Source organism: Aspergillus tubingensis (genome assembly GCF_013340325.1).
Source record: "Aspergillus tubingensis WU-2223L DNA, scaffold_11, whole genome shotgun sequence".
Classification (NCBI taxonomy): Eukaryota; Fungi; Ascomycota; class Eurotiomycetes; order Eurotiales; family Aspergillaceae; genus Aspergillus; species Aspergillus tubingensis.
In genome coordinates this window covers 1,415,740-1,428,163 of record NW_023336285.1, presented here as the reverse complement: position 1 = coordinate 1,428,163, position 12,424 = coordinate 1,415,740, and the positions used below count along the sequence as shown (strand labels likewise).

At 47.9% G+C, this 12,424-nt stretch overlaps 6 protein-coding genes across 6 annotated transcripts; 3 read left to right on the top strand and 3 right to left on the bottom strand.

Moving 5' to 3' along the window:
* Positions 1-1,129: 1,129 nt before the first annotated feature.
* AtWU_09826 (SDR family NAD(P)-dependent oxidoreductase) lies at positions 1,130-2,023 on the top strand (the record flags this gene model as incomplete). Its single annotated transcript, XM_035504932.1, has 2 exons — positions 1,130-1,553; positions 1,623-2,023. 2 exons carry the CDS (start codon positions 1,130-1,132, stop codon positions 2,021-2,023), a joined length of 825 nt encoding a protein of 274 aa, XP_035360825.1.
* Positions 2,024-2,432: 409 nt separating this feature from the next.
* On the bottom strand, positions 2,433-2,783 carry AtWU_09825 (sugar phosphate isomerase/epimerase family protein; the record flags this gene model as incomplete). Its single annotated transcript, XM_035504931.1, has 1 exon — positions 2,433-2,783. One exon carries the CDS (start codon positions 2,781-2,783, stop codon positions 2,433-2,435), a length of 351 nt encoding a protein of 116 aa, XP_035360824.1.
* An 849-nt stretch (positions 2,784-3,632) lies between these two features.
* On the bottom strand, positions 3,633-4,370 carry AtWU_09824 (NAD(P)-binding protein; the record flags this gene model as incomplete). Its single annotated transcript, XM_035504930.1, has 1 exon — positions 3,633-4,370. One exon carries the CDS (start codon positions 4,368-4,370, stop codon positions 3,633-3,635), a length of 738 nt encoding a protein of 245 aa, XP_035360823.1.
* Positions 4,371-6,313: 1,943 nt separating this feature from the next.
* On the bottom strand, positions 6,314-7,610 carry AtWU_09823 (general substrate transporter; the record flags this gene model as incomplete). The annotated part of the gene is made up of 2 exons (XM_035504929.1): positions 6,314-7,389; positions 7,460-7,610. The coding sequence occupies 2 exons, from the start codon at positions 7,608-7,610 to the stop codon at positions 6,314-6,316; spliced, it is 1,227 nt and encodes a 408-aa protein (XP_035360822.1).
* Positions 7,611-8,081: 471 nt separating this feature from the next.
* Positions 8,082-9,256, top strand: AtWU_09822 (aliphatic nitrilase; the record flags this gene model as incomplete). The annotated part of the gene is made up of 3 exons (XM_035504928.1): positions 8,082-8,278; positions 8,342-8,674; positions 8,752-9,256. 3 exons carry the CDS (start codon positions 8,082-8,084, stop codon positions 9,254-9,256), a joined length of 1,035 nt encoding a protein of 344 aa, XP_035360821.1.
* A 714-nt stretch (positions 9,257-9,970) lies between these two features.
* On the top strand, positions 9,971-12,024 carry AtWU_09821 (fungal specific transcription factor domain-containing protein; the record flags this gene model as incomplete). The annotated part of the gene is made up of 5 exons (XM_035504927.1): positions 9,971-10,032; positions 10,161-10,611; positions 10,711-11,069; positions 11,158-11,472; positions 11,562-12,024. The coding sequence occupies 5 exons, from the start codon at positions 9,971-9,973 to the stop codon at positions 12,022-12,024; spliced, it is 1,650 nt and encodes a 549-aa protein (XP_035360820.1).
* Positions 12,025-12,424: the final 400 nt, after the last annotated feature.

Sequence of the window (12,424 nt, the reverse complement as noted above, 5' to 3'; positions counted from 1 at the left end):
CGTGGATCGGTTCGGACGTCGCGGTCCCTTACTAGTTGGCGCGATCGGTGCAGCAGTGGCCATGTTTTACCTGGCCATATATTCCCAGCTAAGTCAATCCTTCGACCAAGTTCCACCTAGCGACTCTGGGTCACGAACAGCGGTCGCAATGATCTACATTTATGCAATTTTCTACGGGTTTTCCTGGAACGGCATTCCCTGGATATTTGCATCGGAAGTCCTTCCAACTCGTGTGCGGACCATCGGGATGATGTGTGCTGTGTGCATGCAGTGGTTGGCTCAATTCATTATCGTCTACTCACTGCCTTACATGATTGCCTCTATCAAATATGGCACATTCTATTTCTTTGGAGCATGTACTATCGTGGCTTTGGTCTTTCCCTACTTGTTTGTTCCGGAAACGAAGGGGGTTTCGTTGGAGGATACGGGCATCTTGTTTGGGGCAGATGTTAGTGTCCTTGCTACCGAGAGTTTCGACAGGCGGAGTCGACGGTTGCTGCTGAAGCTCGGTTGGAGAAGCAGATTAGTTCTAGTCATGTGGAGAACGTGTGAAGGGAAGCTAAGGTCTATACTTTGAATGGTGAAGAAGGATGAAGTTATATGGACAGCCTCCAGCAATGAAGCGATATATCATGAATCAAACACTTCAATCTGATTCATGAATTTTGCTGTCGTCCAACTCTTCTAGTAGCTATCTTTCTCCAGTTTTCCTGCATATGTTCGCACCGGTAAGTCCGTATTAGTGTCTAGTTCTTTCAAGCAAGCTATACTCGAGCAAAGCCTACGATATACTTTCCTTTCTTCACTTCCTTGCGGGGCTGGCGGTGGCTATCCTCCCGGCGACAATGCCCCTTGACACAACGCCGGTAACGGCTCCGAAGCTGCTCCGAAAAAGTAGACGTTTCGGGCACTCCTCCGAACTTCCCCTCACCTCGGAATTCCTGCATTATCTCACTCCTTATCTCACTCGAAGGAGTGGCTCGCTAAGTCACTCATGCATGTTCTTAGATAATCCTATAACTTGATTGAGGGAAAGAGTATTCATCGAAAAATAAGCCCTCCGCAATCTATCATAGAGCTCAATACAATATCCGCACTGTCGAACCTGCCGCAAAACATGAATCCGACAATGCCCCCATCTCTATCTCCTCAGGATCCTATTCCAACCCGCCTACAGGGCCTAGTAGCCCTCATAACCGGAGCTGCAGGAAACATCGGCCTGGAATCTGCTCGGCGATATCTTCTAGAAGGCGCCAAAGTTGTGCTCGTCGACATCAGCTCACAGGGACTGGCTCGGTCAAAAGAAGAGCTGATAAAAGCGATCGCAGATTTGCCAGATCGGAAGAGCCTGAATGGGAACGATTTGATTCTTACCGTTCAAGCCGATGTCACATCTGAAGAAGACGTTCAGCGATCTGTTAATGAGACTGTTCGGAAATTCGGGAAGCTTGATGTTGCGCTTCTTTGTGCGGGCATTTCGTATTCGTCAACGAGTATTCTGGATACTGATGTTGAACAATATGATAAGGTGATGCAAGTGAATTGTCGGTCTGGTGAGTACTTCTCTTGGAAATAGCCTGAAACGTTTAGAATGAGCAGCTAAGATTATGTTTTCTGTATAGCCTTCCTAGGCGTTAAACACTGCGGACGGGCAATGCGAGACTCCGGCAACGGGGGCAGTATTATCCTGGTCTCTTCAATTGCTGGTCTTCGCGCAACACCCGGTCTATCGGCATATTCTACTTCCAAGTTTGCTCTTCGAGGTCTATGCATCACTGCAGCTGCAGAGCTGGGCCAGTATAATATTCGTGTTAACACGGTCCACCCGTGCGGTGTCAATACACCTATGTTTCTCGCCGCGTGGTCCGAAGAGAAGATGAAAAGTATGTTGAATACTGTTCCTCTGGGTCGGTGGGCGGAGGTTGCAGATGTTGCGGCGTTGGTATCGTTCCTGGGGAGTGCGGATGCTCGGTTCATGACAGGGGGAGCCTTGAAGATCGACGGTGGTATTGTGATGTTTTAGAAATGGGAAGAGATAGTCACTTTATAATCTAATATGCTGCCGTCTCGATTTCTAACAGGTAATCCCTTAGACAAAAGCGCCTTGATGGCCATCTTATATCTCTCTGTTCTGCATTTATTCCAGAAATAACACGGCAGCACCTATTGGCATCAATCTAGGTCGAACTTTCCAAAACGGAGGTCAGTTTTCGCATAGATTCCACGGCTCGGCTAACATTGTCACTCGGACGCCTTGATTCATCCCTCATTCGCCAGTCAAATATTTCAATCGAGACCACACCTTTCCACCCTTTCCTATTCAGCCACGCGTGAGCGATCACTGCAACAGGAAAGTAAGCCCCTAGATCCTCCTCAAGGGGGAACGGACGCATGTTGCGTGACCAAGACAAAGCTGGAGGATACTCTTTCTGTTAAAAGCGGTGTCCCGGCCGCAATAGAGGTACAAATTTCTCTCCATCGGACAGCTGTACATAGAATATCTTGTCCAAAGGGCAAGTCTCAACGAATCTATCGAGCGATTTCCGCAGATCCAAATCGGCATCTTCGCGGATACCACTCTCGACCGTGTTATCTCCCCACACTCGAGCAGCCACATGAAAAGAATCGAGACAAAGACCAAAATTCCCGCGGTTCACATCTTGGACCACCCGGAGCGATTCCTCCCAGGTATCGATATAGGTACCCCAAGCCACAGCCTCGTAGGCAATGCCAACTGAGTACGAAGCCGCTAAGTCACTAAGCGCTTGAAGATCTCCCACCATTTGAGTCCAATCTCCCGAGCTGTTCCCGGTAAAAAACTGGGAGGGCACTTGCAGGTCCTTAGCCTTCAAGCAGGCGGCGATTTCGAGCCAATTCCGCGCACGATCAAGTCGCTCTTCCAGGGGCGAGTTATGCCCCTCAAAGTTCTTGAAGGGGCTCAAGGATAATACACTAAGATTCGCGGACAAGCATAGACGGGAGATGGTTCTAGCAGCATCGTGTATGCTCACGGGTGGAGTCTGGGAGAGCGCGTAATCTTCGAGCTCTTAGTAGACGATTTCGATTACATGATCCTCAAGATATCCTCCTTCTTTCACGACGAGGGCTTTGAATTGACTGGAGAGAACTAGGCAGACTTTGAAGAGGTGCAGCGACACTTTCTGTGGCAGGTATGAAAATATATATTGAAGTAGGGATTTAGCCTGCAGCCTAATGCTGCAGGGACAGTCTGGTCGGTGTCGGTGTCGGTGGCATTATCCAACGGCGTATTCTTTTGTGGCCGCGGTCGAAAACCTCGTTGGATTTGACGGCCAATCATGCCCTCCAACAGCGCGTCTAAATGCGAATAATTCAATAGAGAAAGAATGAAAAGTCCTATCGGTCTAAATCGGGAGAATTCTCTGCCCGAAACGCACCAGGCTGGATCCTGACATGTATATATAGACTATTTGGGGCATAGTATAAAAAGGCATAAATTCCAAATGCTTTGTCCTTTCGCTTGAAGACTTTTTTATAATATAAATACTGATTGAAATGACTTGCAATGAACAGACTTCGAGTGAATCTTGTCTTTGCCGGATGGTTGTAATCATCGCCGTACTTTACTTATCCCGGCACAGTTGCTGCTGTGATTAAATAACACGCTCCACGGTCCAGTTGTCCACTCCACCCTGTAGCTTCTCGCGGTCCTCAAAGAATGGCTTGAACACCGTATGGATGATAGTATCGGGATGGTAGCCCTCGGTGTAGCCACCAGTTTCCGGGTCAACAATGCTTGCGCGGATCAGTGGCATGCCGACCACAATCTGAGCCTCCTGCGGAAGCGCCTGGGCAAAGAGACGGCTGAGACTTTGTGAAGCGGCCTTGGCAGCACACAATGAAGAGCAGGCAATCTGCGGCTCTCTGTCGAGCGTGCCACCGGTGACCAAGAAGAGCGGCCACTCACCCTTGGAGATATTGTCGGTGTTGGCGTTGCGGGTGAACCATTGGCCTGCGACAAGGGTGCCCACTGCAGAGACTTGGAGGTCGAGATTCAGCTCCTCCGGAGTGAGTTTAGTGATGTGCGAGGGGGCGACACGAGCTGCATTGTAGTTCAAGACATCCAGCTTACCACCAAGCTGCTGAGCACACCAGTCCAGTGTGCTCGTCAAGCTGTCGGGGTTGCCAGCATCAGCGGTACGGTAGATCACTTTGGCGTCCGCATTTGTCTGGGCGGCTTTGACTTCGTCGGCGATTTTAGACAGGCTATTCTCAGAGCGAGACACGAGGGCAATGTTCCACCCCACACTTGCGAGCCAAAGGGCAAGCGAGCGGGACATGGTCGATCCCACGCCGATGATGGCGATCGAGCGGTTCGGGCTAACAGTCATGGTTGAGAGTCTTTGTAGTAGTGATTATCTTGATATAAGGTTCTGAAGGTGTGATCCAAAAATAAGTACTTTTATGAGTACCATACACAACTCATAAGGAAAGAGAGTTATAAATCACGTCGACTAGGGCTTCTGCTCGAATGTTCGAGTTCATGCAAAATCGGCCGTAACTGTGTTGGAAATATCTCCGAGACGGGTTGGTGATCCCCCGATGAAGCATAGCATTACCTAAGTGCGGGGTCTCAGTTGCGACCGTGTCAGAAATTAGTGCGTTGGGCTCAAAGCAATTCTGATATTGGACAGTCCCTGTCACGTGTAAATGATATTCAGTGTCAGACTAGTCAGTTCTGACTCTATATCAGCTTTATGAATTATTATCAGATATATGACTACTTTTGAGGGTCTTTGATGGTTTTTAGAGTGCCTCAGGGTATTAGAGAATTTTAAGGATGATTTATCTCTTCATTAAGAAGAATATCATACCAGATTCAGAGCTGGTCAAGTTTCAGATATATTAATAAATCATATGTAGTGATTACTTTCAGTATCAGAATTTACCTGACTTTGACTGAACTATTTTCCAGCTCCGTTCTGGCACTGTCGCAGTTATTTCTGACCACGTCACATGTGGGTGCCCCATAAGTGCGACACACCGGGATAGGTGGGCAGTAACATGTCAGCATATCCACCAATACTTACTAACTGCTAGAAAACATCATTGACAGGTACCTCTTATGCTTCGCCGCAATGGCTAATATGTATCTGGTTCTTCTGAAGTTCAAGCAGGATGTCGCTGCAGCTACCCGGCGGGGAGTAAGTGGCAGTATTGCTCGTTATATTCTTGGAAAGTAGTCAAACTTGCGTGATAATGCATAGTTGTTGCAAGAATTCTTCTTTTTCTTTCCGCAGAAATGTCGGGGCCAGTCGCAAAGCCTCTATATCAAAGGTATACGCGCGGGATCTGAGGATAGCCCTGCAACAGATTCTGTATGTTCTCATGTCATATATATTATCTGTATTCATCTTGGCTAACCAGAAGCTCGCTAGATAGCACTTCTCCACATTTTCTGTCATTGAACTTGATAGCATCGAACAGAGAGGATATTACAAGTTTATGGACCCCATTCACGCTGACATTGTGTCGCGCATCTGGCCTCTAACCAATAATGTTACGATAACGGCTATTTAAGAAAATGGCTTCAATAGCGACGATACTAGACTCTGAGAGGATAGAAAAGGACGTGGTCGTAGACGTGGCCGTCAGAAATCAATGTGTCTGGTTCCAAGAGTTCCCGATACCAAATGAGCTCTATGACGTACAAAGATAATTTACTATCAGTCTAATCATTTCTGACCCCAAAGCAGCTACCGTGAACCAGAGTCAGCTTTCTATATCTACCTTTCCTACAATAACTAGTTTCTAGGCGTGTGGTAGAATCTTTTTGTCACAATAGAATGCCTATTTACTAGGTAAAAGAAATCATATACGATATACTATTTATTATAGATTTAGCTGAAATTGTCAGAAATCTTGTCTGACGGTGCCATTGCCTATCATGCATCCATAGTTATTCCACGGAAGAGCATACACTTAGTCAGTCGTCCTGCTTGACGTTGGTTCGGGGTTTTCGCTTTCAAACAGCCTTTGAATCTCTTCCAAGGAACGGCCTTTTGTTTCGGGATACATGTAGTACTCGGTTATGCCGTATACAATAAGGACTGCCAGAAATACAAAATAGTACTTCCACGAAATAGTTTCCAGGGCGATCGGATTGACCAGCGAATTGAACGAGGCGAACAGACAGGATGAAATCCATGTAATACTCAGCCCCCGGGTACGGAGACTAAATTGCCATATCTCACAAGGATAGGCAATGAGTAACGGGGTCCTGGGAGCATAGTGAGCAACAGCGTCTAATTAGTGGGCGGTATGGGTGGATGGCCTACAGGGCGATTCCGTAACCAGCAAAATAAATGAACAGAAAGGGAATCACAGCTGTTCCCACCGAGCGTTCATGATATTCTTCAAAGCTCGCGGTGAATGCTGTTATCATAATGTAGCTGATGGTCATGATGATTGCCGATGAGTGGAACAGAGAACGCTTGCCCACTAGGTCCACCAGGAGGGCCGCGCCAATTCCGCAGATAAGATTCCATATCTGAAGGCAAGCTGTAATGATCAGTTGCTCGCTTGACTTGGTGATGCCGACGGCTTTGAGGACCTCGGTAAGATAGAACGAGACAACACCATTTCCACCCCATTGGCTGAACAGGGCTATGGATAAGGTGATTACAAGGCGGCGACGATTGGCTTTTGTCTTCAGCATATCGAGGTAGCTTGTGTGTTGTACAGACTCGGTCTCAATCTTAAGAGCAGCCTGAATCTCATGCATTTGCTGAGAGACAAGTGGGTTGTTCCTATCACCCCCAGCATGCCACTTTGTAAGAATTGCGTGGGCCTCCTCAACTCGTCCCTGCGATAGGAGCCACCGAGGACTCTCTGGACAGAGCAGGAGACCAGGCAGTGTACAAAGTGGTAGAATGAGTTGCAGCAGCGAGGGAATTCGCCAGCTCCATGAGGAAGAGTTATCCAGCATACCGTAGATAATCCAGGCAGCGAGGGTACTTCCGACATAATATCCACATTGATAGAAGGAGCTAACGGTTGCTCGATGCGACGGGTATGCAATCTCGCTGATGAGTACTGGAGCATTACAACTCCAAAAGCAGGCTGCACACCCTGCCAGACCACGTCCAACAATCCAGCCGGTCGGATTCGGCGAGAGACCTTGTAGTATTGCTCCGACAGTCACGAATAGAAGCCCGATATATAGACCTATCTTTCGCCCAAACCGGTCGGATATGGATGGAGCAACGGTGTAAGCTAGGAGCAGTCCTATCCAGTATACAATGGTGATAAACCCCAGCCAGGCTCCTGTCGGGCTCGACATGAAGGAAACCCAGGGGAACAAGGACTGCAAACTGTTGATCATACTCGAGTCATATCCATTTGCCGAAGCTGCCGGTGCCGTTAGCCACGGATCTGGTCACCACTTATCCTATATCTTGAGGAAGCACGGCGCACCTACCAAATAAGACAAGACTGAGAGCACAAAAGTTCAGCTTCACCAGATGAAGTGCAGTCCATGGAAATGGAGATACTATTAGCATTCCGTCTTCCAAGTCCGCCTCCATAGGAGAGAGGTGGTTGGTGGTTGGGATATCTTTGGATTGACCCATGAAGGAATATGCGAAGTTGATGATAACCTACAGCAACAAACACAAAGTCTCTTGGTCATTTTCGAGACCATCCCAATTCTATTTGTAAAATAGGGACAGATGCTCCATGTAATAGACGAGCGAATCAGCGACTGATGAAACATTAGCCAATCGGGGAGTCGCGGCGTTAAGCAATTCATTATCTGATGACACCAAAGCGGACCGATAAGGACTCAGACTGCGGAGTATGCGCTAAGAGCACAACGTCGATGGTGATAAAAGTGGGTCAAATATACCTCAGCTCCGTGACTCCCCGAACCCATCAACAAATACTATACTTTAGCTATTATACTTTGGCTTCCAATGACTTGGGACTAGTGATGGCGAAGCATAGAAAGAGATACAAAACCCATGAGATTACAACCATAGTTCAGCCAGCCTTTCCACTGCAATCTCCCTCATCACTCTCCTACCAATAATAGGTCTGCAGACATGGCTGAATCTCAAAAGATGAAGGTGGCCCTTGTGCGCTGCCCGCCGCCAAACTGGCCGCTTCCTTTGCAGAACCGCGACTGGACCGGTATAAATATCGACATCTCACAATCTATTGAAGTGGGTTTACGCCTAATGCACGAAGCCAAAGACGCTGGTGCCACCTTGATTACGTTTCCTGAACTTTGGTTCCCTGGGTCTGTTTCCTTCATGTGCCCTCTTACCTCGCATGACACATTTCACTAACTCTACTTACGCAGATTTCCCAAATGGAGGGAGCAGAATGACTGGAAGAAGACACATCTGGCCTCCTACATTGAGAACTCTCTGGAAATTGGGAGTCACGAGTGGAATACGTTGATTGATGGAATTAAGTCCGTGGGTATCTGGGCGGCTGTCGCATTTTCTGAAAGATCTGGAAACTACATCTATATGGCCCAGGCACTGATCTCTAAAGATGGCGAGGTGGTTATGCATCGTCGGAAGCTTAGACCATCTGGTTCAGAACGGGATATGTTTAGCGATGGCACGGTCGACCAGCTCAGAGTGGTTAACACACCCCTGGGTCGTGTTGGCATGCTTCAGTGTGGCGAGTATGGTTCTCCCTGCTTCCTTCCAAATTTTATAGTGACGGTGTGTATATAACCAAGTTGCTGACTGATTATGACAGACATTTCTACCCAAGTATGAATTTCGTCATGGCTGCTCAGCGCCCGAAGCTCCATATTGGCGCATGGCCCTTTGCCCTAAATTTCGATGACGACACCGATAGCATATTCTACAATGCCTCCCTCGTGACCAGGGGCGCGGGGTCTTATGCCCTCAACAGCGGCGCATATGTCCTGATGCCGTCGGTCGGCTACTGCTTCATATACGATCCCCTGATGCGTATTGTAGCCGCCATGGACAACAATGTTGACTACCAGAAGCACCCTATTTTATACCACACATTAGGCATCAGTGACCTACACGGCACCCAGGATCATGACCCCAATGCACAAGCTTCCTGGGCTGTTTTGCAGCAGCTCAACGATGCATTTCCAGCGACCATACCTCACGAGCAGGGCTCGTTGGTTCCACGACGTGAGACAAGCATCCAATACCTAACTTCTACCGAAATGAAATGGTCTGAAATTGCCCCTGGAACTCCCTGGCCAGAGAATCTTGCCCACTAGCCAATAACCCCGAGGCAACTGCATTGGTTGTCCTCTTGTCTTGGCATGTCATTTAGCCAGTTTTGGTGCGCTTGGAGATGACAATGCAGCATCTAACCTTCCCTTTTCATCCTGAGTCAACGGACTAGCTAAGTTGGGTAACCTACTGAGGTACGACAAATTAGTGCTGCGTACATTTTTTGTGAATAATGGATCTCATATTTTGGGGGGACAACCCTTTCTGATACAACAAAAACTTAATTTTTCTGAAAATAGAACGTAGATTAAACATATGGACAGTGAAGATGCATGTAGGATTCCTCATTGTTTTAGAGCATGATAGAATTTCAGGCAGAATCTAGAACGCAGAAGTCGACTGGCAGGGGCAGTAGGGGAGGCAATTCCATTTCGCAGTGTAAATTCAAAGCGTAAGCGGGAAGGGATAAGATAAGGGGAACGGAAAATCTAATTAGGAATAAACAAAGGCTTCCTAACCGTGTTTGGCCAATCTGACTATTAGACCTTATCACTGCCGTAGATCCTTAGTACTTAGCCTCTACTTCGTCCCATCCGAGCTTGGAGTTTGGGGAGGTACGTACGCGCTTTCGGAAGAGTGAAGGATGACATCACGTACCAGCAAATACAGGGTGTCTCAGCGAGAAGCGAGAGCTTTCACTCGCAAACGGGCTGTGGCAGCATGCAGGGTCTGTCGCTCGCGAAAGATCAAATGCGACAATGCTCGTCCGACCTGCTCTTCGTGCCAGATCTCTGAGTCGCATTGCGTATACCAGGATCATGTAGATTTCTCAAAGTATGCTGCTTCTCCCCCCAAAGTTCTATTTACTACATACGTATGAATGCATGTGTTCACACACGTGTGTGTATCTCCGTTTGCTACAATATGTTCACATATAACGCTTACTAGATTTGATCCCGCCACCATTGCAATTCTCGATCGCTTGACAGAAATCCAACAGTCTCTCAATTCCATAAATCCTGAAGGGGTGACGGCGGCCCTACCTTTGAAAGGGCCGCCAAAACAGTACACGGCCGACTTAAGCCCACAAACGCCACAGACTGTGTCTCTGAAGATCCCTGCAGCCAGGATATGTCCTGATGCAATTTTGTCGTGGCCGATCTTCCAAGAGGTTCGCTTGCAAACAACTCTGAATAGTCTCACTCTTGCCGACCACGATCATGGTCTTGAAGAAGTTGCCAACACCGATGTCAATTTGGCCCTCATACCAGATCTCATTGACCGCTTCTTGCAGTTTGTGCACGTTAAGAATCCCGTGGTAAATACGGTTGTCCTACGTCAATCGGCCGTCAGGGTCGAAGTGAGCGAGACATCTCAGAACGCTCATTCCTGTTTAGTGGTGAGCAAAGGGACCCCCCCCCCCAGAAGCGCTGTGCAAGATAGACAGTCACCGCCACCACCTCCGGTCTCACAACCCCGCTAAGAAGATTTGTTCAAGTTCCTCGCCTGCGCCTTAGGCTGTTTAGCAAGTCCACTTCAATATGATTATCGCTCGGCAGAACGTGATGACCACGCCGAATCACTTCGCGCTACAGGAGAGCAGTTCTATCAGAAAGCGTTGGAGAGGCTCTCCTTACCTGGCGATCGGATTTTGACCACGCAATGCTGGTTTCTTAGCGGGGTCTACCAGATGTACAAGCTAAATGCCGCTAGAGCATGGATGGACTTTTCTCGAGCCTCCGCCATTCTGAGTCTCCACTTGCGACACAAGGAAGCAGCTGTGGGTAATGAATCGAACGGGGGGCATTTAGATTCGGCAGAGCTGAGCCTTTACTGGACATGCTGGAAGTCAGAATGGTGACTTCTATCCTTCTTTTCTCTTATGCCAGTCTCTTTTGAGTAACTTCTCGATCTAGGTTGGTGCTAATATTTGTGATCTATCCAGTGACTTACGCGCGGAGCTCAACATACCCGACTCGATTTTATGTGAGTTCAACGTATCCGACGGGTACCCAATACCCTCGTCCGTAAGCGCGACCGATTCCGAAGCAGTGCTGTCCGGGACGCCAACAGACTCAGAAGACTTGTCACATCTCTGGAAGTTATCCACGTATTACTACTTATCAGATGTTGCACTCATGCGGGTAGAAGCGCAGATACTTAACTTTATGTACAGCACTAACGACTCGCAATGGTCACCTGCCAATCTATCTTACATGTGCCGGACAGCCGCGGATCTCGAATCCCAAATAGATCACTGGTAAGTTGCCAGAGACGAAACTCTAACTTTGTTAACGGGGAAGGGGCTCTCATATACTATTTTATTGACTGTATGGTGTCCGACATCAGGTTCAGAAACCGACCATCCATAATCCACTTCGAAGAATGGGACTCGGCACCCAGGTTTGAGCTGACGTACAACCTGCAAGCACGGGTTCTGCAGCTGAGATCGTGGCTCTATCGGCCATTTGTATACTACGCAATTCATCATGACGATGGGCAGATTAATGAGAACGAGGAGGCTATGAAATTTATGCGGAAAGCTATCGGGTGCAGTTTCCATATAATCAACTCCAAGGCGACGCAGCACCGACATCATGGAACCTGGTTTGTCGCCCGCGGTGTACTCAGTTCAGCCCTCATAATAATTGCAGCTGTCAAGGCGGACAAGGGACTCGTGGACTATTTGGCAGATTGGCCGGACTTGTTAGACCAGGCGATAAGGTCTTTGACTCATTGGGCTTCGGAGGCGCGGGATCTGGCTTACGCGGCTGTTGTTCTTGCTAATCTCAAGAAAAAGTTGTGTACTTAAGATGATTGAACTATATACAATAATTCATTATTCTCGAAGCTTGAAGGAGCTAGTACTAGAAAAAGAAGACGCGACCAATTCGTCATAAATGTAAGCATCAGGAACCGTTGAAACGTTAAATCGCCCCAAAACAGACCGACTGCCCAAGTTTACAGCCAGTATAACCTGTTCCGCATTGGCGAAGGCAACGCTGGCAGTGGCTGATGGTTAAACTCACCACGTCACAGCAGCGACACACCTTCCAACTCAACACGGCTATTGCAAAGTCATCCTAGTTATCCCAATAGTGACTGCTAAGGTCCCACATAACCATGCTAGCTTTCATCTATTTCACGCCAACAGCCACTAGAGCCATTTCTTTGAGTCATTGCAGAGTACTATGATTCTTCTACTCAGTGCT